This window comes from Myodes glareolus, chromosome 3 (assembly GCF_982192425.1).
Source record: "Myodes glareolus chromosome 3, mMyoGla1.1, whole genome shotgun sequence".
In the NCBI taxonomy this organism is placed as follows: Eukaryota; Metazoa; Chordata; class Mammalia; order Rodentia; family Cricetidae; genus Myodes; species Myodes glareolus.
The window spans coordinates 63,911,118-63,937,023 of NC_142028.1; the positions used below are offsets into that span (position 1 = coordinate 63,911,118).

The 25,906-nt window shown below is 53.6% G+C and overlaps 1 protein-coding gene across 1 annotated transcript in view; it reads right to left on the bottom strand.

The window, feature by feature from the left end:
• Positions 1–7,381: 7,381 nt before the first annotated feature.
• Sdc3 (syndecan 3) overlaps positions 7,382–25,906 on the bottom strand; it is a 33,381-nt gene continuing 14,856 nt past the window's right edge. The window contains exons 2-5 of the mRNA XM_048434210.3: positions 16,035–16,152; positions 14,057–14,679; positions 11,559–11,847; positions 7,382–10,954 (exon numbers count right to left, since the gene is read on the bottom strand). Of these exons, the coding sequence (XP_048290167.2) occupies positions 10,788–10,954; positions 11,559–11,847; positions 14,057–14,679; positions 16,035–16,152 (1,197 nt within the window). The 3' untranslated portion in view covers positions 7,382–10,787. The remainder of the gene's footprint in view (positions 10,955–11,558; positions 11,848–14,056; positions 14,680–16,034; positions 16,153–25,906) is intronic.

A 25,906-nucleotide genomic window follows, 5' to 3' on the forward strand; every position in this document is an offset into this window, starting at 1 on the left:
GGCTCCTCCCTTTCTGATCCACATCCTTTTATGAGCCCTACAAAGCCAGTTCGGGTCCCCCCTCCTCTGCATGCTCAGCCCCTCCCTCACTTCTGAGTGGCAGCTGGTGCCTGGTGTGTGACTCAGACTTCAGCTCCTCATTTCCAGGTTTATTCTTGCGACGAGGGACCTGAAACTTGGGATCTTTCTGCCCCGCCCTCCTGAGCTCGGGGTTATAGGTGTGTACCACCACACCCAGCTCCTTCATGCTCAACGTCCTGTTCAAAACTCCTCATAGGGCCTGGGCATGGGAGAGACCTGTAATCCTAGTACCCTGGAGGCTGAGCCAACTTAGACCACAGAGTGAAATCCTGTCTCAAAAAACAGAAAAAGAAAAACAAAAGCATACACCTTCCCCAATTCCTGCCTTCAGTCCATGCACTAAGGCTTAGCCAGATGAAGCCAGTACCTGCCTTCCTAACAACACAGGCGCTAGGTGACCCTTCTGAGGCTGGGGCATTGGAGACCCTGTCCTAAACCCAAGAGGCACCCCTGCACACGTGCATGCTTATGCGTGTGTATGTGTGTGCATGCATGTGCGCTCATGCGCGTGTACACACACACACACACACACACACACACACACACACACCAGCTCGCACCCTAAGCTGCCACCAGGGAGCCCACTGGAGTTGCATGGTCCTAACACCTGGAGCATGGATTAGCACCGTGAACAGCACCAGGGGGGCACCTATGTCTTTTATACAGCAGCACTGCCTAAGTATCAGCTGTACAGTCCAACTCCTAAAAGCATTTTGAGGACCAACAGCAGGGGAGGCATTGATGATCACTGTCCAAAGATTTTAACAGTCTACCTGGGGAACCGGCAGCCCTGCTATGGCCACCCTCTTATTTCCCTGTGTACTGTAGAGAAAGCATGCACACATGTGCATACATGTGCACACATGCACACAGGGTAGTGTGGACTGTACAGAAAGCTCGCTTGCACACATTTATGCACACACATACATTGGCACGCACACACACACATACAGGGTGACTTATAAACTCCAAACCCATCAGTGTGGCATTCTTTAGGTTCCCAGCACACATTGAATTTCAGACACTCTTGACTCTGCCTTTATCTGTTCCCACACATATTGAGGTGCTTTACACATTCTTGTTGCTTCTCCTGGGAAGTATTTTTCTCTCTTCCTTTCACAGAGAACTCTTGAATAGCCTTCAAAACCCAACCAAGTCGGGTGTGCTGGCACAGGTCTGTCATCGCAGTTCCTCCAGAGGCTGAGGCAGGAGGATCACAAGTTAAAGGTCAGCCTGGGCAACTCAACTGTCAAAATAAAAAATAAAAAGAGAGCGAGGCATGGTATTGCACATCCTTCATGCCAGCAGGTAGGAGACTGAGACAGGAAGATTGCTTCAAGTTTGAGGCCAGTCTGGGCTACATAGTAATATAAGGCTAACATAGAGAACTATGTCAAAAAGAAGAAGAAGAAGGAGAAGAAGAGTAGAAGAAGAGAAAAAAGAAAGAAAGGAAGGAAGGAAGGAAGAAAGAAGGGAAGAAAGAAAGAAAGAAAGAAAGAAAGAAAGAAAGAAAGAAAGAAAGAAAGAAAAACTCATCTAAGATTTAACATATGCCAGAGGCACTGTTCTAATTGTCCAACACTAACAGATGCCTAGACTATGCCTGGCAAGAGGCACAGCACCACTATGCAGGGAAAGAAGCCAAGGCTAGGGATATGTGGTGAACCCACCCCCACCCCCTTGGACAATGAGGAAGGGCTTGTGTCTACTTGTCCATGCTCCCTCCTTACATCATGTCTGTCTGGTGAGTGTCAGCAGCAATATTTACAGCAAGACGAGAATCTAGACCTGGCAGGGCCTTGGCAATGGCAAGGGAAAGAGGCAAATCATGTACCCAGAAGCTGGATCAGAAGTTCCTAGGAACCCGGGGAGGCTTGGCCTACCACTCCTCAGGAAGGATCCTTCCCATCATGCTGTAGAAGTGGTCTCTGCAGCCGTGGCTGTCTGCAGAGGTGGTCTCTGCAGCTGTGGCTATCTGTGAGGTTCTGTGCAGATTCATCACTATCAGAGGCCAGCTCAAGGGTTGCTTTTCCTACATGAAAAGAGAATGGGGCCACGGAGGTGCTGATCAACCTGAAATGGATGTATAAAGTTGATGGCAGTTATGACACTGGGAGAGGACAGCAGGGACAGAGGAGAGACATCTCTGCCTATGTGGCTTAAGAGCCCCTCCAGCTCCCTTTGGGCCCCGGGAACTAATTTTTTCTTTGTTAAAAAACAGAACCAACTCTCTCATGGACAAGTTAAAATACAAACATAGGGTTGAGATGTAGCTCATTTTATAAAGTGTTTGACCAAGACTCTAGATTCAAGCCCTAGTACTATAAGAAATTAAATATATACATATATAAATTTATATGTAATATAATAAAAATATACATTTGTTTTTAAAATTATGAAAGTAAGGCTAGGGAGATGGTCTGGATTCCAGAATTCACACAAAAAGCCAAGCATAAAAGCTCATGTCTGTAACCCCAGTACTGAGGGTAAGCAGAGGGCAGAGATAGGCAGATCTCCAGAGCTCAGTGGCCAGCCTGTCTAACTGAAATGGTGGATCCCATGTTCAGTGGGAGAGGGAGAGAGAAAGAAAGAAAAAGATAGGTGATATATAGGTGATAGATAGATAGATAGATAGATAGATAGATAGATAGATAGATGATACATGCATACATACATACATACATAGATGATAGATACATACATATATACGTAAATCATAGACAATAGATGATATATATACATAGATGAAAGATAGATAGATAGATAGATAGATAGATAGATAGATAGATAGATAGATAGATGGATGATAGGTACATACATACATGGATAAGTAGATTAGATTGATGATAGATACATACATACATAGATGGATAGGTAGATTAGATAGACAGTAGATAGATGATAGGTAGATACATAGGTGGATAGGTGATAAATAATAAATAGATAGGTGATAGATACATTCATACATAGATCATAGATAATAGATGATAGATACATACATAGATGAAAGATAATAGATAATAGAGATAGATGGTAGATAGATAGATAGATAGATAGATAGATAGATAGATAGATAGATAGATAGATAGATAGACAGACAGACTGTCTTTAAAAGTAAAGAAGGAATGCCTGACAAGAGGGCTCAGCGGTAAAGGTTCCTGTTGCTAAGCTTGACAGTCCAAGTTCAATCTCCATTACCCACACAGTAGAGTAAGAGAATCAGCTCTCACAAGTTGTCCTGCACCTCTCCTTGTGCACCCCCTCCACACACACAAATGCACACAATAAATAATACAGGGGTAGTGTATTAAATAATGAGGGGGAGTGATAGAAGAGAGCACCTGATGCCAACCTCTGGCTTCTACATACAATGCACAGGAAAGCACACATATATGCATCCATGCACACACCAATAAAGGAAGGAGGAAGGGAGGGAGGGAGGGGAGGGAAAGAGAGGAGAGGAAAGGAAAGGCTGTCCATCCCTAGGGATGCTGTTCACCTCCTTTAAGACAGGGTCTCTCATTAGCCTGGAGTTCACCAATCAGGCCAGACTGTCTGACCAGTGAGCCCTAGAGATTTACCTGCCTCGGCCTCCCTAACTCTGGTTTTACAAGTGCACCTCACCCTGGCCTTTTATCTGGGTTCAGGGGGTTGAACTCAGCCCCTCATCCTTGTAAGACAAGTCCTTTACTGGCTGAGCTATCACCTGGACCCCCCAATTTTATTTTAATAAATATGCATGTGTACACTTTATATATATTCTGAGTTTACTTCTCTTTTTTAAAGATGATGCATTGAGGAAAGTGGACAATTTGATAGAACATTTCACAGCCTGGGCTTTGCTGATGAGGCCAAGCTCACCCGTAGGACGAGAGTGATGATTCGGTACAAGAACTAAGCAGACAGAGCCTTTGGGTTAGCACCAACAAGGGAAAGCCCCCATGTTGTCGTATGCCGTGTTCTTCCAGCCTTTCAGGCACATCTACTGCTTCCGCGACTCTGAAGCCGCTGAGGCTCAGAGATGTTTAGTGACACGCCCACACTCACACAGTTGACTGTCAGTGGAGGGAGGAGAAGCAGGCGGAAGGGGGTGGGGGGGTCCTGCTGGAAGGAACCGAGCACGGGCCTGGGTCCCCTACACACTCTGGCAGCTGTAGGGCTTTGCATTCTTGCTCTTGGAGCCTCAGTTTCTCCATCTGCAAATGCACGCTGCAAGGACAGTGTAGATCGGAGTGGAGGGCGCTCGCATGAGGAGAACGTAACTGGGAGCCTGATCCTGGCTCCTTTGCCTGGTGATCCCCTTCCCCACCCTCAAGCCAATTCCTCCATTCCTGCAGCAGACCCAGCTTCCTTTCTTCCAGAGAGCGATGAGGCTCAGACAACAAGCAGTCTGGACCTTCTCATGGCCTGTAGTCCACACTCAGCCCAGCAGAAACAAGGTGGGTGGCTTCCGGAAGCTGAGCACACTCTGTTCCCAAGGAGGCTAGGGCTAGCCTCTGTGACCTTTTGGTCACAGAAACAAACAGCCATTCTTCCTTCTCCTTCAGCTTTGCTACTCATCCAGAGGCCCAGAAGGGAGGCCCCGGCTCCTTACAATACCCAGCCCATTGTACAGCCTAAGAGTGGGTGGGACTCCAGCTGAACCTTGGCTCTCATGGGCCCAAGTCAGGGTCTGCACCACAGTTAACATTGGTCATTTGAACCCTGCCCAGGTTCAGGGTCATATATTCACTCAGGTAGACAGTATGCCAGGCCTAGCCTGGTGTAATGGTAGACTGTGGTGATCTCATCACTTGGGAGGCTGAGGGAGGAAGATTGCCACAAGTTCAAGGCCAGCCTGGACTGCATAAAAGGGCTATCAAATCATCACAACTATCATCATTATTACCATCATCACCATCACCAAAATAGCAACACTAACAGCCCCACCTGCCCAGTGTCTTCTGCATACCAAACACGGTTTAAGTCCTGTGCATACCAGACAACCTCTACAGTCCCCACTTCACAGGTGAGACAGCTGAGCCCTGGAGGTGAAGCAACTCGCTCCCATCACAGGGCTAGTCACGGCAGAGTCGGATCTGCGGAAAACCTGGCGCCACGGAGTGTAGTTTGAGTTCCACTGCCCGTGGCTGGACGCCCAGACTCCAGTCAGCCACTTTAGAATGTTATTACACCCGTGAATCTTCAACACGGCCCCCATGCACAGTCCTCTCTGTGCGCATAAGGGACTCTGGGCTCGGAGAACGAGAATAGCACTCACAGGCACACACGGCTGCTCCAAGATGGGCTTGCTACCCTGCCAGGCTGAGAATAAATTAAATGAGAGTTCGCTGCTCGAGTACAGCGGAGGGGTGAGGGTGCACAGGGAGGCCGTGGGCTAAAGAAACTTTAAACCAGGAAAGCCTCATCTTCCAGAAGCTTCCTGGATGGGCAGCCTTGTGGACTTGGCTTTGTATTTTCGGAAAGCAGCACCTATGGCACAGCAGGCTTCTCACAGTCAGAACCTCCAGTGGCAGGTCGGGCCAGACTTTACAGCTATGTTGATGGAGGCTGCTGGAAACAAGCCACCTGCAGCGCCTCCCCCCCACCTGCCCCAGTGAGGCCCTGGGCCCTGGGGAGCTCTCTCAGAATGACCATGCAGTGAGAAGGTTGGAAGTGGGTGGAGGTGGCAGTAGAGGAGAAAACTCTGCCAGGCTAGTGGTACCACAGACTGACACTGATTATGGCTCGTCTCCTCCGTCGGCCGGACTCTGAAGGTCTGAGTAGGTCTGTCCTGGTGGCCTGGTGTGTGTGTGTGTGTGTGTGTGTGTGTGTGTGTGTGTGTATATCTGTCTTTCTGTCTGTCTGTCTGCCTGCCTGTCCTAGTGGCCTGTTGTGTGTGTGTGTGTGTGTATGTTCATGTCTACCTGTCTGTCTGTCTGTCCTGGTGTCCTGTTTTGTGTGTGTGTTCGTGTGTGTGTGTGTGTCTATCTGTCTGTCTGTCCTGGTGCCTGTTGTGTGTGTGTGTCTGTCCTGGTGGCCTGTTGTGTGTGTGCATACTCGTGTGTGTGTGTGTCTGTCTGTCTGTCTGTCCTGGTGTCCTGTTTTGTGTGTGTGTGTGTGTGTGTGTGTGTGTGTCTGTCTGTCCTGGTGTCCTGTTGTGTGTGTGTGTGTGTGTGTGCTTGTGTCTGCACACATGAGCACGCACATGCACAGACACACAACATGCCTCAATCTTGCTTATCAGGGTGTCTTGTTTACTGATGAGTATAGCAGGCTAGCTGCCTGCAAGCATCCAGAGACACATTCCACTGTGTAAGTGTGGAGACTACGTATAAGAGCTACCACACCTGGCTTTTTAGGAGTTCCTGGGATTCGAACTCCTGGTGGCCTCTAGACTCTCAGTTCCAGACACATAACAGGTGCACAGCAAATAATTTGAGAACTTTTAGTGGAAAGGGCAAAGACAGAGAAAGGCATGAAAGAGAGGCCCGTTCCCAGACCTTAGGCTCCAACCTACCAGAGATGGTTCCCCTGAGAAGCACAGCCTGTAATGAGGCATCCGTGCCTACCATCTATTCCTGCCTTGGGGCAAAACAGCCCTGTGTGTGCCCCCAGTGGAGCATGAACAACAGTGACTGTAACAACACAGCGGCTTCCGTTGAAAAGCGGAAGAGCCTAGGACAGGCAGTGGGCCTGGCTGTGCAGATGCCATGCTTCGTCGCTCTTGTGCCCAGCAGAGGCTAGAAGTCTTGCCCAGCTCTGTGCCTGGAGAGCCAGGCCACAGACACATGAGGTCCCAGGTTCCACTCTTCCAACACTGCCTTCAAAAACACCATGAGCAGATTAGCCCTGGGGAGCACTGTGCTGAGCTGTCCCTCGCAGAGCCCTTACCCACTCCGCGGGGGACACATGATCGTCCCACTTTGTGGCTAGGGAAGTGGGCTTAGAGAGCAGAGGGGCTTGCCCAGAGCCGGAGACAGGGGAATGCCACCACCTTCTGCATGGCTCTGGTTTCCACATCCTATAGGCCAAGATGTTCTTTGTGACCTGAAGTTGGAGTCCCCTCCCCCCAGGGGGGTGAACCACAACTCCCACCCAACCACAATCACACACACCCTCACACACAGCCGCACTTAGCACCATTTCTCCTGCAGTCAACAACCGCAGCTTTCACCTCAAGGCCCTCAGCAGGATGTTAATCCATTGCCCCTGGGTCAAACTCTCCATCTCCCCAAAGGGACAGTGGCTGAGGCGCAAGGTGAACACGGCTGTCCCTCCCAAGTGACCTGCTATTAATCTCACACGTGGACCACACAGCATCTTTTCAGCTTAATTTTATTTCCTCTTATAAATGGGCACAGCACAGGGAAATGTTAAAAAAACAAACAAACAAAACAAAACAAACAGAAAACCAAACAAAGCAAGTCGTGTCCTTCCCAAGGCAGGGGTGGATGAGCACCCACGGCAGGGTGGACCTGGCCTTGGTATCTTTATCCAACTAACTGTCTTCCCTCCATTTCTTATTTAAGTTTTGGCCATGAACTCAGGACAGGGATGGTTAATAAACAGGTTATAGGGGAAGAAAGGGTAGGAAGAGCCTGGGGAGGGGAGGAAACCCCGTGCCTGGTTGGCTGGGGGCTGGGGGGGGGGGCTCTGTACAGGAGAAAGGATGAACCAGTGGGAGGACACTGTCTCGGGGGGCTCTCTGGAGCCACACTGTCTACGGAAAGTATATACATGCATTCACCACGCTGGGGCCAGGCACACCCAAGCACCCAGAGGGCACCTGGGGGAGGCCAAGCCATCAGCCCCTCAGATGGTGACTCCAGGGCCCAGTTTGGGCATCTCTGTAATCTGTACAGTGTGGGCTTCTATTTACAGACACCAAGGCTGGGGAGGCACATCCCAGGGGAAAGCCAGGATAGCCTAGGCAGCCACCCCCGCCCTGAAAGCAATGCTGGCTCTGCTCTCTGCAGGTCTGCCCGGCCAGTCCTGGCTGTCACCCGCGTGCCTCTGGCAATCAAAGGTGACCAACCTTGCACATAGAGTCCCTAGTCTGGCCCCCCAAGAGAGACGAAGCCTAGCTCTGCGGCTCTCTGGCCCCAGCACATCTTACTCTCTAGGAAAACCAGGGCCTGGAGGGGTCCAAGACATATCCACTCCTCCCAATCAGAAATGCACTTTTCTTTTGGGCATGCCAGCATCCCGAACACCTTCCCAGGAGCACGGGGGTGTCTCTGGACACGTGTGGGCAGGCTCTGTGCGTACCTTGCTTCTAGGGGCAGGGTGGGGACCCTGCACCTACATTGCACTAAAAAGGAGCCTCAGTCTACCCTTTGAACCGAGCTCTCCTAAATCGTCCTGGCCTCATCGGGCTGGCCCAGAGCATTTGGGCTGCTCACACCGCTAACCTTCAGGTCAGATTTCGTCAGCCTAAAGCCTAGACATTGGCCTTGGCGCCTGGGCCCCATACAGGAGGACCACAGCTTCTTCTTTCAAATGCAGAGGACACAGGAAAGCACTGGCACCAGGAGGCCAAACCCACTGCCCCAAGGCCAAAGCCACCCTGAGATGTGAAAAGTAGGCTCTAGCTGGGGGTCTCCTGCCCTGGTACTGGTGTCCCCAGGGGCTGAGCACCTGGAGGCTGCCTCCCCCAGCTCCCCAGTCTCCCCACCAGAGCTCCAGTCCCCAGGAGGGCAGCCAGGAGTAGGGGGTAAGGGTAGGGGCAGGGGCACCGGCTCTCCTCTGCTCCCTACCCAGCTCTCCCGCTTCAGGGAAGACCTTGGCCAAGCTCCCTCCTCCAGGTCTCACAAGCCTAGGACTCTGCTCTTTCCTTCCCCTCCTCAAAGTCTGGGCCAGTTGGCTTCCTTACCAAGTTCTAAGCCCCATCAAGGGCGTCATGGGGTCTGGAAGACAGAGCAGAGCCTGAGAGTAGGAGCCCTTCCACCCCAGAAAGACAAGCTGTGCTGATGGCCTGGATCCTGCCTCCACTGCCTGGATGTGGGTCTTCATTCTGCCCAAGTCTGCTGTTGAGCTATCTTTAAAAGGAAACAGAAATAACAGGTGGTCACCTGACTGAAGCTGGGACATGTGTGAGAGATGGGAGAGGGGTGCTGACCAATCATAACCTAAGCCCTGTCCCTTTAGAGAGCTCTCATGACACACCCCCTCCCCCAAAAGAATGGTGACCTCAACATTTAAAATATCTCTGAAACAACCCCACTTCCAAGGGTAACAAAGACAGGAAGGTAGACTTGGGGCCTGTGACACCCCTGTCCCCATCAACTGCTCTCAAGGCCTACAGCAATAGGATGAGCCTGTTAAGCTGTGGGTTCATCCAGTTGTAGCCAGAACTGCCAAGCTGCCTGGTCAGTTGTGCCCACAGAGGACCCAGAGTGGGTAGGCCTTGCCAGGCCAGGGCAGGGGACACAGAGGGCCTGGGCAGAGGCCCACCCTCACAGGCACTTTGGAGACATGTGTCCTGGGAGGAAGAGACGGTTCCTGGCTCAGAGCAGAAAGGAGATACATGGAGGCCAGGGGCAACCCACACAGCTCCTTGGTCATGGGAGAACCTAGCTCCCTCCCCAGCCTTCAGCCTGGCTTGGGGCATCAAGCCTTCTTCCTTCAGACTTGGCTGGGGGAGGCTAGCCCCAAACCTCCCTCGCTATGAGCCACAGGAAGGAGAGAGACTGCATCTATGTGGGATTGTGTCTGACGTCAGCCGGGATCAGTATCAGTGTGGCTGGTGTGGGTGACATGGTGGGGACCAAGTGGAGTAGGGTGACTCTGGGGGACCCAATATGGGCTGATGCCTACAACTTGGCCCTGCCTTCCTCGGCGACCCAGATGGTTAGAGGAGCCAGGTGCAGGACCAAAGGGTGTGTGTAAAGAGACAGAGTGGGAGGAAGGCGGCACGGCCACCACTGATGATGATGGCGGTGGCCTGCATGGCAGAAGCGTCAGGGTGTCTCAGCACAGTGGGAAGGAGGCGCATGTGTATGATGTTTCACTGGCTGGGTGGTCAAGACTGGGATGTGTTTGTCTCCTGTGTGGACACATTACAGGATGTGGAGCAGTGACTGACGGGGGCTCTGTGGTAGCCCCTCTCCAGGGGGACACCAGAGGGGCCTCCCTCACCACTGGATGCCCTGTGCACTGAGGAAGCCCTTTCCCTGGGAGGCAATGCAGAAAGAGGTGCAGCCTGGGGACGTGTGCACTGGGCAGGGGAGAGGGGACAGGGACCCCACAACGAGCTCAGGCTGGTGACAAAGGACACCCTCCCGCCCGGAAAGGCCTTGGGACGGCAGCTCAAGGCTGTAGCATCTGATTGATTTTGATTTGGGGGGGCTAGATGTGCCATGTCTTGGTCCAGGAAGCCAGCATGGCGGCCTCTGTAGCAAGAAGAGGACATCAGCAAGCATTGTGGGCTAGCTTAGCCCTGGCCCTGCCCCCGTTTCTACCAACAACTCTGGGGGGTGCTTCCTTCCTCTTGTCCATGGGACACAGGATTCTGAAGGCCCAGGCTGGAGGGAGTCAAACTGGAGAGGAGTTCATAAGGGCACAGTCTGGGGCAGATGGCAGCGCCCCGTTCCTTAGAACCATCTGTGTTATGCTGGCAGCCTGGGCAGAAGGAGGCAGGGCCAGGCTCCTTCCCAGGCCCAGGCCTGGGCTGTTGTGGGGGCCGAGGGCTGGGCAAAGTGGCTGCAGGAGGCACTGTGGCTCTGCTAAGCATAAAATTCCTCCTGCTTGTCAGGCTTCTGGTATGTGACGCTCGCCTGCTTGGGCTCCTCCAAGGTGTAGCTGCCCTCGTCCTTCTTCTTCATGCGGTAGATGAGCAGTGTGACCAGGAAGGCGGCAAAGAGGGCGCCCACCACCCCACCCACAATCACAGCTGTGAAGAAAGAGACAGAGGTCAAAGTCCAGAGGCGGCTTAGAGGGAGAGGGCACGCAAGCAGGTAGGGACCATGGGTCTGGAGGAGTCACCTGCTATTTCCAACTCCTATCCAATGACTCACAGTGGTAACACCGTCCCTAGGAGGGAGGCAGGCGCCCTGGTCCTTGTCAGTGTCAAACATCATAGGCTGTCTTTCAGATGATATCTTAGACCCATCCGGAAGGAAAGGTCCCGCCCCCCACACTGCCAGACCAACCTCCCACTGTCTCCATGAGGAGATGGGGGATTCCACCAGGGAATCTTGAATCAAGGCCTTGGGTCAAGCTGGGCCAAAGGTCAGGCCAAAAGACAGGGCAGAGATTAGCACCTAGGAAAGAAGTCCTACAGGGTCAATCGGGGGACCCAAAAAAGCAGGGGTCCAAAGTCAGTCTGAGGGAGGGTCAGAGGGTATCAGGAAAGTTCTGGAGAGAGGGAAGAACGCAGAATTCACTGAGGAGGAAGAAAGAGAGAGGAATGGGGGGAGAGATTCTGGGGTAAAGTCCCTGCTCTCCCTTCTGGGAACCCACCCCTACCCCGCACCCGGCCTGGAGCCTGGCCTCACCTACGAGCACCTCCTTCCGCTCTAGGATGCTCTTCTGAGGAAGTTGGGCGGCAGAGCTGCCTGAGTCGATGGCGTTGTCATGGAGACCAGGGCCTGGGCGGGCACCCTTGGGCAGTGTCCCCAGTGGAGGTGAGGGCTTGGCCGCAGCTCCTCCCACGGCCACCACTTCGTTGGCTGTGTCGGGCTGTGTGGTCTCTTCCTGTAGCTCCACGTCCCCGCTGGGCCCTCCGCTCACCGGCACCTCTGACTCTTCCTGGGTCGTGGTCAGCAGGGACTCTGGAGTCGGGGTCTGCATGTGGGGCAGTATGACCTGGGGTTAAGACCAAGCCCTCCCAGGACGCTCCACACACAAACCTTCACCACACCTCGCCTCCGCCAGGTGGGGCCAGCACTCACCATGCTGGGACCTCAGGGCACTACAAAGAAGGGGTGAGTGGTGAACAGGCCCAGAGAGGTTAGGTGACTTTCTCAAGGACACACAGTAAACACAAGGTGGAAGAAGAACCAAAATCTAGACCTATCTAACTCCAGAGTCTGTGCTTCCAATCACTGCTGTTGTCAGGCTGGCCACATCCTGTCCCCATCCTGTCCCCATGACTTCCTCTCCAGCTGCCTTAGAACAATCCTTGGTGGATTCCTGTTCAGGAGTAGGAGTTGTCCGGGGCCTGCTAAACCTGGCTCTCTCCCCACACATAAGTTGGTCCCTTTACCTAGAAGCCAGTCCCTGAGCAAACCTGCGGGAATATGAGCTGGTATCCCCAAACCGACCCCGCGACCAGCAGTGTACAGCGCCACACAGCAGAGTGAGAGCAGCGGGAGCTGAGGGGAAGACGCTGGATTGTGGGGGCTGCTGGGGGGGAGGGGCACAGCTGCTTCATGAGGGTGTGGTGAGGTAGGCCCGTGTCTGGCAAGGACAGGCTTCTCACAAGGCTACACCTGCCTCTGGTTCTGGGCTCCACGGCTTGCTATTGTTCCCCCTTTCTGTGGGGCCCCCTCTCTAAGGAAGGATCTGGGTCTGTGTCCCATAGGGCTGGTTGGGGCCCAAGAGGGACTGCAGGGCTCCAAGGGCACTCCTCAGCCTCAGGGCCCCTGTGAGGTTGACGGCAGGGTTCTCTGTGGCTCTCCAGAGTCATCATGTCCCCTTCCAGCCCGGAACATGCACACACTGTTTTTCCAGACAGGGTTTCATGTAGCCTATACTGACCTAGAACCGGTTACATAGGGAAGGGCAACTTTAAACTTCTAATCCTCCTGCCTCTGCCTCCCAGGTGCTGGAATCACAGGCCTGTGCCAGCACACCAGACTTCCTTTGCACATTCGTGGTATAAATGCCAGGCTGCAGCCCCCTGGAGTCTCCCTCCCCCAATGATCCACAGTCCCCCCGCCCTTCCCAGCCTAACCTGGGCCCTGGAGCCCCAGCATCAGGAGCCCCCAGCCAGAATTTGAATCCTGATTCAACCATTACCTGAGGGACCTAGCAAAATGACTTCCTCTGCCTCACCTAAAAAGAGGTGATGACATCACCATGATGGAGGGGTGTGGGGTGGCGGAAGTACTCAGGAACAATGCTGTGCACCTGGAAGCCAGGTGCTCCCACTCAGTCACCCTCAGCCCATGCTGATGACAGCAACCATGTCGAAGGTGACCGTGACAATGGCTGAGCAGTTAGTTGGTTTGTTGTTCCAGGGTTCTAAGGACAGCCATGTGTCAGGAAGTGCCATCTGCAAACAATGACAGGCCTCTCTCTCCCTGTCTCTCTGTCTGTCTCCATCTCTGTCTCTGAAACAGTTTTACTCTGTAGCCCAGGCTGACCTGAACTTGCAGCAATCCTCCTGCCTCAGCTTCCCCAGTGCTAGAATTGCAGGTCTACCTTCACTACCTTCTCTGGTCTTTCCCTCAAAGATAAAGAGTTGTAGGCATAGAAAGGACCAACTGCGAGCTAATGTCTCAAGACTAAAAAGAGAAAAGATGGCAGAGGTTTAAAATTCAGGCTGATAAACTCTTTTTTATTCTTTGATTTTTGTTTGCTTGTTTTGTTTTGTTTTGAGACAGGGTCTCACTATGTAGCTCTACCTGGAACTAATCTGTAGGACAGGTTGGTCTCGAACTCACAGAGATCTGCTCACTTCTGCCTCCAAGTACTGGGATTTAAGGCATGTACCAGCATGCTCTGGCAAGCCTGGAAATCTCTTAATACACTCCTAACCTGAACTCCCAGCTAGGCCCACCCACCATTCCCCAACTCCAACCCACAAATCCACCTAATCCCCTATTGGTATCTTGGCTCAATAGTAGCCACATCCACCTGTCCTGGCTCTCTGACCTCACACCCCCACCCCGACTCCATCCAGAGGCTCACACTCCCCAACCCCATCCAGAGGCTCACACCCAGCATATACACCAGACCCACCTTGCCTGGCTCACCCCTGGCACCTCCTGGTCCCCTCCCAACCCACCTCTGCTCACTCTGCACGAACACTGTCTCCCACCCTTCTCACCTGAGCCACCTCCGTGGGTCCAGGAGCAGTGGTCCCCAATGGCAGGGTACTCCTCTCAGCAACATCAGGCTCCTGGGTGGTGACTGGCCGAGGAAGGGCTCGTGGCCTCGAGGTAGCTGTGCTCACCAGCCTAGGTGTCGGGGCCTCTGTGTCCAAGGCAGCCACAGTAGTAGGCAATGAGGGTGCCGCTGGGGTAGTGGCCTGGGCTGTGGCAGCCGTGGTCAGGGGAAGAGGCAGCAGCCCCTGTATGCTGGTGGTCCTTACGTCAGCAGTGGTGGCCGTGGCAGGGGGTACCGCGGGAGTGCTAGTGGCAGTGGTGGCTGCTGTGGCAGGTGCTGTGGCCATAGTAGGGGCCCCTGTGGTAGTGGCAGCCGTGGTAGATGTGGTGATGGAGATGGTGGTGGCTCTCTGGCTGGGTTCTTCCAGGACTTCTGTCACCTCTGTCACCAGCGGGGGACTGGTAACTGGTTCCGGGCTGGGGTGCTCAGAAAGGAGGTCCTCAAACGGGGTATCCACGGGCTGGATATCTGTCGTGGGGAGCACGGCAGGCGCAGTGGGTGCAGCCAGGGTCATGTCGGGGACGAACCGCATGGCTGTCTCAAGGCCAGACTCCTGCTCGAAGTCTGGGGGGGTGGGGAGAGGGAGAGCCCTGGGGAGTGGGTGCTCCTCACCGCCAGATCCCCAGGCAGGCATTGCCTTCCCAGCAGCACATCCCTCTCTAACCAGTTTCCCCAGGAAAACAGGAGAGAAAGGAGGTGGTTTGATCAGATGAGTTAGCTTGTGTCTAGCCAAAATCCGCTTCCAGCCACCACCACTTCCAGGCAGTCTGCTCTGCTTCTGCCAACCCACTCTGAGTCCTAGCAACTGGTGAGTAAAGCCTCTGCCCTGGAACTCCACTCACGGTTACAGGGCCACTAGGCCTGGCTCTTGGGAAGGGTCAGAGCCAAGGACATGTCCCGCACAAACTCAAGGCAGTAGGGACCCTAAGTCACCCCACCTCCCAGGCATAAGCAGAAGACCAGAGGGGATGAGGCCGTCTTGAGGGCATTTCCCGGGTCACATAAATGACTCAGGGAGGGGTAAGATAAGAGATTGGGAAGGGGAGAGAGGAGCGAGTGAGGAGATGTGAAGAAAGGCCAAGGGGAGCCAGGGTCGTTGAGGGCTGAGTAGGTGGAGAGAGTAAGAGCAGGGAAGGGGAGGGCACCAGGTTAGTGAGGGAGCAGTCTGAGGCAGCAACTCCAGGGAGGCAGAGCTGGAGCAGCCAGCTCAGGAGCATGAGCCTGGGACAACCTCATTACACACCCGTCCTCTGGCTGGGCCCATTTCAGCACCCTCTCTGATCCCATCTCCAGGGCCACACTGACTCCTGTCCCCACCTCCCAAGGCCTATGAGAAGAAGGTAAACTCCTCAGCAAGTAGGAAGATTGGGGGGCACTGCAAGGGGTCAGAAGTCATCCAACTGCCTGACCACAAGGTTGGGGTAGAGCTGCTAGATCAATTGGTACTCCAAATTGCCAAAGGCAGGAAGGTAGACAGACATCAGTGCCTGAACCATAGTCGACTGGCCTTCCCCACAACAGAGCCAGCAACCCAATCCCGGGGCCCTGAGGCCCTTTAGTAGCTGTGCCCTCACCCTGAGCTTGGCCACTGCTGATGGATCCAAGGGGCCACCTGCTCTAGATTAGGTCAAAAAGTCGTCCCTGTTGAGGACTTCCCATGTCCTCCATATATAATTAGTGCAGAGGGCTGTAGCCCCAGCACTGGGGACAGGCCTAGGTTGCACACACAGACACAGGAACAAGAGCTCTCTGGGTTCTGAGAGCTTCCCTAGTCTGCTCCCTCCCAGAAGGATGCTCTGCTTCCCCCTTCTTGAGGTCTTGACCTCCATACAGTGACAAGATTCACTCAAGTGACCTTAAAGGCTCCTGGGCTGGTGCTAGATGCCCGAGACAGGCAGGGAGACCTGGGGATTACTTACAGCCAGAGCCAGACCCCGAGTAGAGGTCGTCCAGTTCATCATCGGGAAACGAGTCGTCATCCCCTGAACCCTCAAGGTCCACCGGCCTCTCGAAGTTCTCGCTGCGCCAGCGTTGAGCCTGGGAGGGTGCAGACACACACAGGGCTAGGCACCCAAAGCATCAGCCTGTACAGGCCCAAGAGACAGCAGGCACATTCACAGGCAGAGTGACCCCTACGTGCTCCAGAGAGCTGGGTGTGAGCGGATAGCCGCTTCCCACCTACCCAAGGCCATGGTAGCAGTGTTCTCCCTTACCAGCCAGCTGCCAGTAGGCGCCACCCGCTGCCCCCGCCACAGCAAGGAGCCCCTGACACAGGATGGGCTCAGAGCACACAGTGCTGAGTCTGAAACCAAGACAGGTTGCTTGCAAACGGGGCAGGTTATTCATGCCCTTTGTGCTTTAGTTTCTGCATTTAGCAGACGAAAAGTGGCTCCCTCATAGAGCACAGTGCCAAGAATACCCTGGCATCCTGCAGACTCAACACAGGTCCACAGTCACCTCTGTGTGAAGAGCACCCACAGACAAGATCCCACTGGATCCACAAGACGGACTGGGAAGGGGGCAGGCACCAGCCCAACCCACAGATGAGAAAATTGAGGCTCTGCTGCTCAGAGGGCTAGGAGTTAAATGAGGTTTGGGATCCAAATGGTTCCCCAAATTGCCAAAGGCAGGAAGGTAGACAGACAGTGCTGGGGAGGCTTAGAGTCCAGGAGGGAAGTGCTAGAATAGGGGAGAGGAGGCTGCTCACACTGAGCCAGCCCCAGCTTGTCTCCTAACAGAATGTTAGCACCTGCTTGCCTAATCCCACAACATATGCAGGCCCAGCATCAGCTCAGGTTCCACACTTCTACTTCCAGGGGTCAATAGACTTCTCCAAGGGTCTAGCTCCCCAGGCCTATGACCCTTTCAGAGTCAGAACCTAGGAAGCCTAAAGCTGGCATTGCCGGCTCTAACTGTACCCCCTCCTTAGAAACCCATAGTTGCAGCCAGCACTAAGATGCTCAGAGACAGGTAATGTAGACTCCCTAAGTGGCCTTGATGTGCTGTGTACCCTGGCCATGGTCCCCACCCTGAGCTTTGGAGGAAAACTCCTGGTGTGAGCTCGAATCCAGGTGCATTTACATCTTACAACTGATATCCAGAGAGAAAGGCACCCAGGCAAGAGAAGCTGAAGACATCCTGGGGTGGTTAAGGCAGCTGCCTCCCTTGGACCGGCCCTGACTGCCCTTCAGCTTTACCGAGCACCTTCCACAGCTCCTGGTCCCTCATTTCTTCTCAGTCATGCTCGTCTCTGCCTACAGCATCCTTCCAACTCCCACCTCCAATGTCACTTCTTCTGAAAAGCATCCTACGCTCCCAAGTCATGATGCTTGATGCTCATGAGCAGTTTTGCTTAGAAGTACTGGCGTTGAGGGCTGTCCCCATTCACTATCTATGAAGGATATGCTCTATGAGGAGGGGCTGCATGTCCAGCAAGGTTCCTGGTACTGAGTAGGCTAAGGACAGAGTTGGAGTTAGGAGACATGTTTAGTTCCTGGGACAGCATAGGAGCTGAGATGGCTGGGGGTGGGGCTGAGAAGTCACAGAGGGCCCCCGTGTCTAGCCAGTGGGCGGGTTTCCCTTGGAAGTCAATCATTTTCCAGAGCAATTGCACGTGACAATGAAAACCGATCCCAGGGATCAGGAGGTCTCAGTTAATGCCTGGGTATCAGCCCCAGCTATCAGGGGGTAGGCAGGATATTGTGCAAGCAAGAGGAGGAGCTAAACAAGCACAGCATTTTGCACTCAGCATCTCACACCCCTGCCACTCATGGGCCCTGCTACACCAGCACCTGCTCCAGAGCCCCAGCCAATCCAGCCAGGGCAGGGAGCCAGGAGATACCCCTCATATAACACACACACACACACACACACACACACACACACACACACACACATACACGTCTGGAACTAATGAATTAATCAGTATTTACTTTCTACCAGTGAGTCACGGGGTGGAACAATTAGTGTAATTGTCCCCGTGACTAATCACTGGGTCTTCCTCCTTTGTCAAGATCCCAGGAGCTCAGAGCAAGCCCGTCATCATCAGCCAGCTCACCCCTGCCCAGCACACACTCCCCAGGTCCTAGGGCTGCAGGAGCCATGTGGTTTTAAAAGCTAGAGTCTCTTGGGGGCTTTGGATGCCCGCCCCACTAGCTGTCCAGCCAGAAGTCGGAGAGCACAGCAGGGTGGGGACTAAGCAGGGATCTGTCTTCCTCTCCTTCAAGACAGGTTGGGAAGGGACATTCTAAGAGATCAGTCATTCCAGAGACCTCAAAACAAGAGTGAACACAGGTGCCAAAATGGGGGACTTAAGGTTTCTCGGTGGCCAACATAATACCAGCCACCAATACTCTTCAGAAGGGCTTGCATAAACCTAGAAACAGCTTCAAAGCCACAGAATCCCTGCATGTGACACAGCCAGAGACACAGACCTGCACCAATACACACTCACCTAGAGGCAGCCATTGAAGGCAGCATGCCGGCCGGCCTTTGGGGGCATTGAGAGAAGTGGGGGGCTCCATGCAGCTCCGAGTTCAGAAAGGAGTATATAGCCTCTCATGAACCTATCAGCCTCCACTCAGGTAGCACTCACCTAGATACTATTCATCCAGGCTCAGTAGCCATTGACATGACAACGGTTGCCATGACAACCATAGTCTCCATAGTTAAGGACCAGAAGCTGCAGGTCCCCCACAGGGTTGGAGAGTGTGGGAGAGGGAGATGGTGAAGGATCAGAGGACAGCAGGGAAGGAGAGGAGGAAGGCCAGAGCAGGCAGGCCTGGGGAGAAGGGGAGGTGAGAACAAGAGAGGGAAAATTCTCACATCTCATTTTAGCCTCACACTCATCAGAGGCTTCTGGGGAGAGGCAGCCTCAGTGATTTCCCAAACATGCCTCCAGCAGACACCCTTCCTCCATGATGAACTGCCTGGACAAGGCGGGAGCTGATAGCCCAGTCACCCTGAGGTCACCCTGGGGGTCTCAGGAAGATAAAGGCTGCAAGAATACTGGGGATGCTGCTGCTAGCTCACTCCCAAGGGACAGCAGAGGGAACGGAGGGTGACAACCTTCAATCAGCAGTGGAGAAACCCTAAATGTCACAGATTGAGAAGGGGCCCGAGACAGCACCTCACCCCTGAATGCTTCACACAGACTGAGCACAGTTCTTGGTCACCCCCGTAAAGAACAGACTCCTAGTTCCCTGAACCCCGTTGGCCTCTCGCTGTCTGACCCTCCATGTGGCTCTCCACAGAGCCAGACTACAGCCTCCTGTAATGCAGCAGCCTGCAGGCACCCATGCCTCAGCGTGTACACACAGTGCCTGAGAGGAGACACGGCTAATGTGCGCATGTGTAAGCTGCACACCCTAGCACAACACCATGGCACACACATAATGACATACACACACAAATGCACACCTCTTTGGACATACACTCCACTACACACACACACATGCACACACACACATACAAACACACATGTATATACATCCCAGCACACATATACACACACATACCAACATACATGCACCCCTGCAGACACACCCACACATATATATACTTATCCATTCATACACATTCCAGTGGATATATGCCCTTTAGCAGACACACTTATATACACGCATATGCACATACATACCCCAGTATACACATATACTTGTGCACGTACACACACACACACACACACACACACACACACCTGTGCACACACTCCTTCACATATACACCTCAGCAGACACAAAGCCCAATGGAAACAGTTAAAGGCAGTACTGCCAGACCCCAATGCACATGCTCAGTAGAGCTTATCAGCAGTGTACGCCAGCACACACTTGTGCGTCTAGCAATTGTGCACACACCTTAGAGGACATTGTCCCCACTTAGCAGACTCGGGACCGCATGTGTCAAGGCTTTCCTCCACGGGCCAGTGTCTGCTCTATGTACACACATGCTCCTCAGCCACATGGCACTCTTGTTGTGTTGCCTGTTCCCCTCAAATGCAAACATCACAACTTGGATCTGACCCCTCCACACTCACACCCACAGCACCACCCCCTGGTCTGGCACACACCATGAGCCGGAAGTACCCCTCACTTGTTTTCTGCCATGGTCAACTCAAGGCAGATAGCCAGTAGAACTTCCTCCTTTCTGCCAGTGGGGACCTGCGTATCAGGCCATCACCATCATGACCCCCAGGGGTTATTATCGTCAGGATGGCCTCTAACGGAGGCATGAGCACTACCCTCAACCCTGGTCCCTCTCCCCAGGTGCCACAGGCCACACTATGCTCAGCCAGGGCCCAGGCTTTCTACAGGTGTGGCCCAGCCCGATTTGCTCGGCCCGCCGCTCACCCCAGCGCTCAGCACTGCCTGTGCTTGCAGCCCCACCTGCTCTCAGGCTTGGCCTCAGTGAGTGCCTCTGTTTCACAGCACACACCCTTCCCACAGACTCTTCGTAGGCCCATATTCCTAGTCCTATATGGTATGGCAGTCACCTCTCAAGCCGTAGGCCACGCCTGAGGTGGTCACGTACCCTTCCAGACAGGCTGTCGCTACCCTAACAAAAGTTCAGGACGTGGCTCTGCTCCTTCTCTGTAATTTGGAGGGTGCCTGAATAGAGATGCTAATTCAAGCCTGCGTGACTGAGCTAGCATACAGACCAGGAAGACGTGACAGAGGAGACACAGGTAGATGTGGACGTGACGAAAAGTCATTCACCTGGTTACCTAGGAAACAAAATGCTAATGATTTTCCCCCTCAGTTTATGTTTTGATATATAAGGCTGTTTGGAGAATAAAGCGAGAGGGATTTCTCAGGATGTGAACTCAGGATTTCATGAGGGATCATGGAGAATCTCCCACCCAATAAAGCCAAGTGAGTTGTGTCTTTATTCCCGCGCCTCCACGCCAGTCCAGAGAGAGAGATAGTTTATGTTGGTGTCTGGTCCAGAGAAATAATTTGTGGTCCGGGCTGCCACCAGAACCTGACAACTCTACAGGCCCCTCCTGACTCCTGGAGCCGGCCCCTCCAGACTCACGGCTCTGCCCTCATAGAACGGCACAAACTCCTGGGCATGTGTTCAGAAACGATGCCCAGGTACAATGCTCCTCTCTCCTTTTCACATTCATTTGGAACTGACCCACAGCCTCAACCCTCAGGGACACCAGACCCCTGCCTGGGGATGTGGGGAACCTGGCCCTATGGTAAAGAGCCTCCCCTAGTTAGCCACTTGCTGGCCCACAGGCCCTTTTCCTCCTAGCAGGGAGGTGCTGAGGTCACCAGTGCCTGGGCAGAAGATTTTTTCCAGGCCACTCCATCTCCCCAGACTCCCCGCCCAGGCCCAGGCTAGGTGAGGCCTTGTATCAGACATGTCCCTTCAGTCCAGAGCAGCCGCTGGCTCTGAGACACCTCCCTTACTCAGAGTCCCTTCTAGGATACCAACAAAGTCCCAAGGGGCCATCTCTACTTCCTCCCCCCAACCAGGACCTTCTAGAGAGACAGGACAGCACAGAGTCTGGTCCTTTGGTTCCTCATCATCATGAAACGAGATGGTAAGGGCAGGAATCTTGAGCCACTGGGAAAAGCAGCCAGGACAATGCAAATATCTTCATACATTTGCATCCTGTATGCAAGTGTCTTCATACAGGACACCCGGTAAGTGACTAAGTGGCAGCTGATTGCCAGTTAAGTTAATGTCTCCACAACTACAGAACTGAAGCCTCAGCTTCCACCTCCTGGAGGAGACAGACATAGAGGAAACTGTTGGTGCCCAGAGAGGTTGAGTGGCATTGCCAAAGCCACACAGAGGCTAAAGAGAGAGGCCGGAGGAGGGGAAAGACGAGGAGAGGGGCAGAAGCATTCAGACACATAAATTAGGTCAGCCGCCAGGGGCCAGGAGCCCAGCACCCTGTGCCCCTCTAATCATGCTGCAAAAGCTAGGACAAAATCAAGTGTAATTAATTCTGCCCCAGCTTCCTTCTCCTAATTAGCCAGACTGGGGCTCCACTGTCCTGGTGACCAGAGACAATGTGAGCTGGGCTGGGAGCCCAGCTTTAGGCTCAGACTGTCTTGAGTTCAACTCAAGTTCTACCTATTTGCTGGGTGTCTTTGGGCAAGCTATATAACCTCCCTGAGTCTGAAAAGTAACAACAATACTTTATGCTTCCTGGAACTGTTGTGAGGATCTGCTCAGGTCGTGTACAAGGAGCACGTGCGGCCGGGTGGACTGTTGGTGCTGGCTCATCTTCAGCTGGTCTTCCCACAGCGCCCATCCGTCCCCACGCCAGACCTCAATTTTAAGTCTAAATTAGGCCTGTGAGATCATAGTGTTCAATTCACTCTCCCCAAAGATGCAGAGATGGGCGTGGGGAAAGGGGGGCCGTCCAGAGAAGTTGGGCAAGCAGCAGAGAACGGGAGCGACTTGTCCAAAGACACAGGGGTGATGGCTGGTCCCTGGAGCGGGGCTAGCGAAGGAAAGGTCTCAGCAGAGTTCCAGGGTCCCCGTGCTCCGTCCCCAAAGGCCCTCAGCCCTGTGAGAACTCAATGCCTCTCATGCTCACCGGCTCCACCAGGGAGACCCATAGCCTCTCTGCAGGAATGTGGGTTGTGGCCAGACTCTGGGCAGAAGGATGGCCTAGGGTGACAATGACAGCATGGATACCTCCGTCCCTACCCCTTCCCAATCATACTCCCAGCTCCCCCTCCCTCCACCGTACCCTACCCCCATAGGGCAGCACAGAGGGCAACGCTCCCCCCCCCCCCCCCCCGCCTTAGCACATCCCAGCCCGCCAACTTTTCTATAAAGGGAGTCAAGATGGCAGCTGCACCTCTTCCCTGCTGTGTGCTGTGTGCTGGGGGAGGGGATGTCAGCAAAGCCTCCCTTGATCACCTTCCCCAACTCCCTGGTGCCCTCAAATCCCTACAGTGGCAGTGACACACACACACACAACCCAACCCAACAGTGAGCTCCTCCCCACTTCCAAACATGCTTCTATTTCCCCTGGGTAAAGTGAAAAAAAAAATCTCTAGCTGCAAAGTTCAAGTCAGGACCCCTCTAAGCCAGACCTTCCCCCAGCCTGCTGGGACTGGGCCTCCAAGAACTGGACCCCAGATCTTCCCCAGCTGCTAGGACTGGCCCGCAAGAACTGGACCCCAGGGCAGTGTTCTTTGTAAGAGGGGAAACTGGAAGCAACTTACATTCCCAACAACAGGAGACTGTTAAATAAGTTAGGGGACGTGGACTAGTATGTAGCTGTCAATAACTGCATTTTCACACACCCATGTAGTCTAATTAGGTCCCTAAAAGGCCTGAATGTATTCCAGGAGCTGTTTCTTTGTGTGATTTTTGTTTATTTGCTTGTTTGTTTGCTTGCTTGCTTTTTTTTTTTTTTTTTTGGTTTTTTTGAAACTTGTTTTGAAAGAGTATTTCAGAAAAGTGAAAAGTTGTCTGCTGACTGCTGGGGGAGGGACAGCTGGGCCGCTGAAGTGACCGCTGCTGGGTCCCTGAGTGGCCCAGGATGGACACCAACTCCGTCAGCCTGCCCTTTCAGACAAAACAAAGGCAGCAGGACCTTCTCTGGGTACCATAATGGAAGCTGGGCCTAGGGCGTGTTAGTAGCTAATACCACTGCCTTCAAGTTCCAAAGGGAGGCTACTAATCGTGCATGGAGTTGAGCCAGCCTAGCAGAACCTGTCACGCAAGTGACATCCCCAGGTTATGTTTCAGAGAGGCCACAGAGGCCAGCGGACTGTCTAGATCTGTCTAATGTTTCCCAGTGCTTTGCCTCAGGCTTGAACGGTTGTCAGTTCTTGACCCCATGCATGGCCTCCTGTGTCCCCCCCACCCATGCATGGCTTCCTGTGTCCCCCCACCCATGCATGGCCTCCTGTGTCCCCCTATCCATGCATGGCCTCTTGTGTCCCCCCACCATCTGCTGGCCAGTGACCTCCTCGGCCCTCTTCCTCTGTGGACATTGCCCAAAAGGTAGCTGGCTGTAGCTGGAGGTTAGTGGGCCTGGCTGCCTCCAGACCATCGTTCTCACTATGCTGGCCCTAGACATGGGATGCAGGCAGCCACTCCATGGTGCACATTCTGCCTCCTGTGTTTGGATGAAGGACTGACCAGTCCTAGGAAGCTAGAAAACTCCTCAGCCCAGGCTGAGACAACTCTGTCACCACCCCATCCATCTGCCACCTGCTCTTGTATGGCACCCTTGAGACCACCCTGATACACTGTTCTCAGCCCCAAGTTGTGTGAAGAAGAACCACCCATGGAGGCCTCGGCCCTCTAGCCAATGGGATACCCCAGCTCCTATCCTTGGAACTCAGTGGGCTTTGGTAGGCTTGTTTGACCACGTTGGGTCATAGGTTCTTCTCATCTCATGTACAGTTAAGGACACTAAGGCTGCTAACCACCAGTGTGCCCCAACAGGACTTGACCCCCTGTCTGAATCCTGTGCCCGGGGAACTCCTGAGCCTCCAAGAGGGCACATGGGGCCAGGCTGTAGTATGGGATGCATCCCAGGGCATCTTTCAGGAAGACACCTGGATCACTCCATCACTACTGTGAATAACAGTGATGCTCCCAAGAGGGAGCGCTCACCACAGGCCCCGTTTGCACATAGCCTGGGTTCTCTTCACAAACCCCTCCCTAGTGGGGTCTTACCCTCATTTCACACATGAAAACCACAGCTCAGAGAGGTGAAGCAACTGGCCCTGAGTCTCAAAGCAACGGGACTAAGATACAAAACCAACATTAGCTGAGCCCCAAAAAGCCTCCTACTGTTCTGCTGCCTCCAGCAGTGGCAGCTCCCTCTTCACGAGTCTGTCGGGTTATTTACCTCATGTGAGCTCATATGCTAGGGCCTCGGGTCCTTCACAAATCTGCACCACAGGAGGAGAGCTACTTCATATAATAAGAGGACAAACAGGCCAGACAGTGATGCTCTGGGCAGTGGAGGCCTCAGGAGTCACCATCCCCAGGTTCATGTAGAAACTGAGACACACGGGAAGACTCACATAAAACACCAAGGGAGGTCTGACAGGCAGAGCACTTGGAGCCTGCCTAGGACCACACTTGCCCCCCACCCCCACGCCTCCAGTCTGATTCCTAGGAATCACATAGGTCCTCAAATGTGCAGCGACTCGAGCTAGACCAAGGAGGGTCCAAACCCCAGCACTGGCTTTCTGCAGCTGTGTGACCTGGGGCAGAAGTTTACCTCTCTGAAATGTGGTTTCTTTGCTTTGCTTATGTAAACTGAATAACCTCACTAACCTCAAAGGGTCAGGAGACCTGACACCACGACCCCCATAAGAGACTCCCTTCTCAGCAAGCCACCTGACCCTCAGTCTCCCTTCTGTAAGCCCTGACCCAGGGCAGAAGGCCATGAGAAGTATGGCACCTGGGCACAGCAGGTGACCATGGACAGATTCCTCCACACCCCCACCCCGCCTTGCTCTCAGAGAGTGGGTCTGCAGTCCCAGCTCCCCAAACAGTCTGATTCCTGCAGCTGAGCACCTACAAGTGCTAGGCCTCCAAAACAGCCCCTCAAGGAACAAGTTCTTGCCCACCATCGTCGGGAGCTTGGTACCTTGTCCGCTGTGTTGCCCCACAGACACCTGAGGGATGCAGGGACCACTGTGCTCAGAAGACAGACAACAGCTATCTGGTGAAGCTTTAGGGGAGACCACCTCAGACCCCACTGGGGGGGGGCATCAAACAACACGGCCACTTCCAAAGAGCAGCCAGCAGTTCCTCAGAATGCGAAACATGGAGTTGCCTATAGGACCCAGGAACT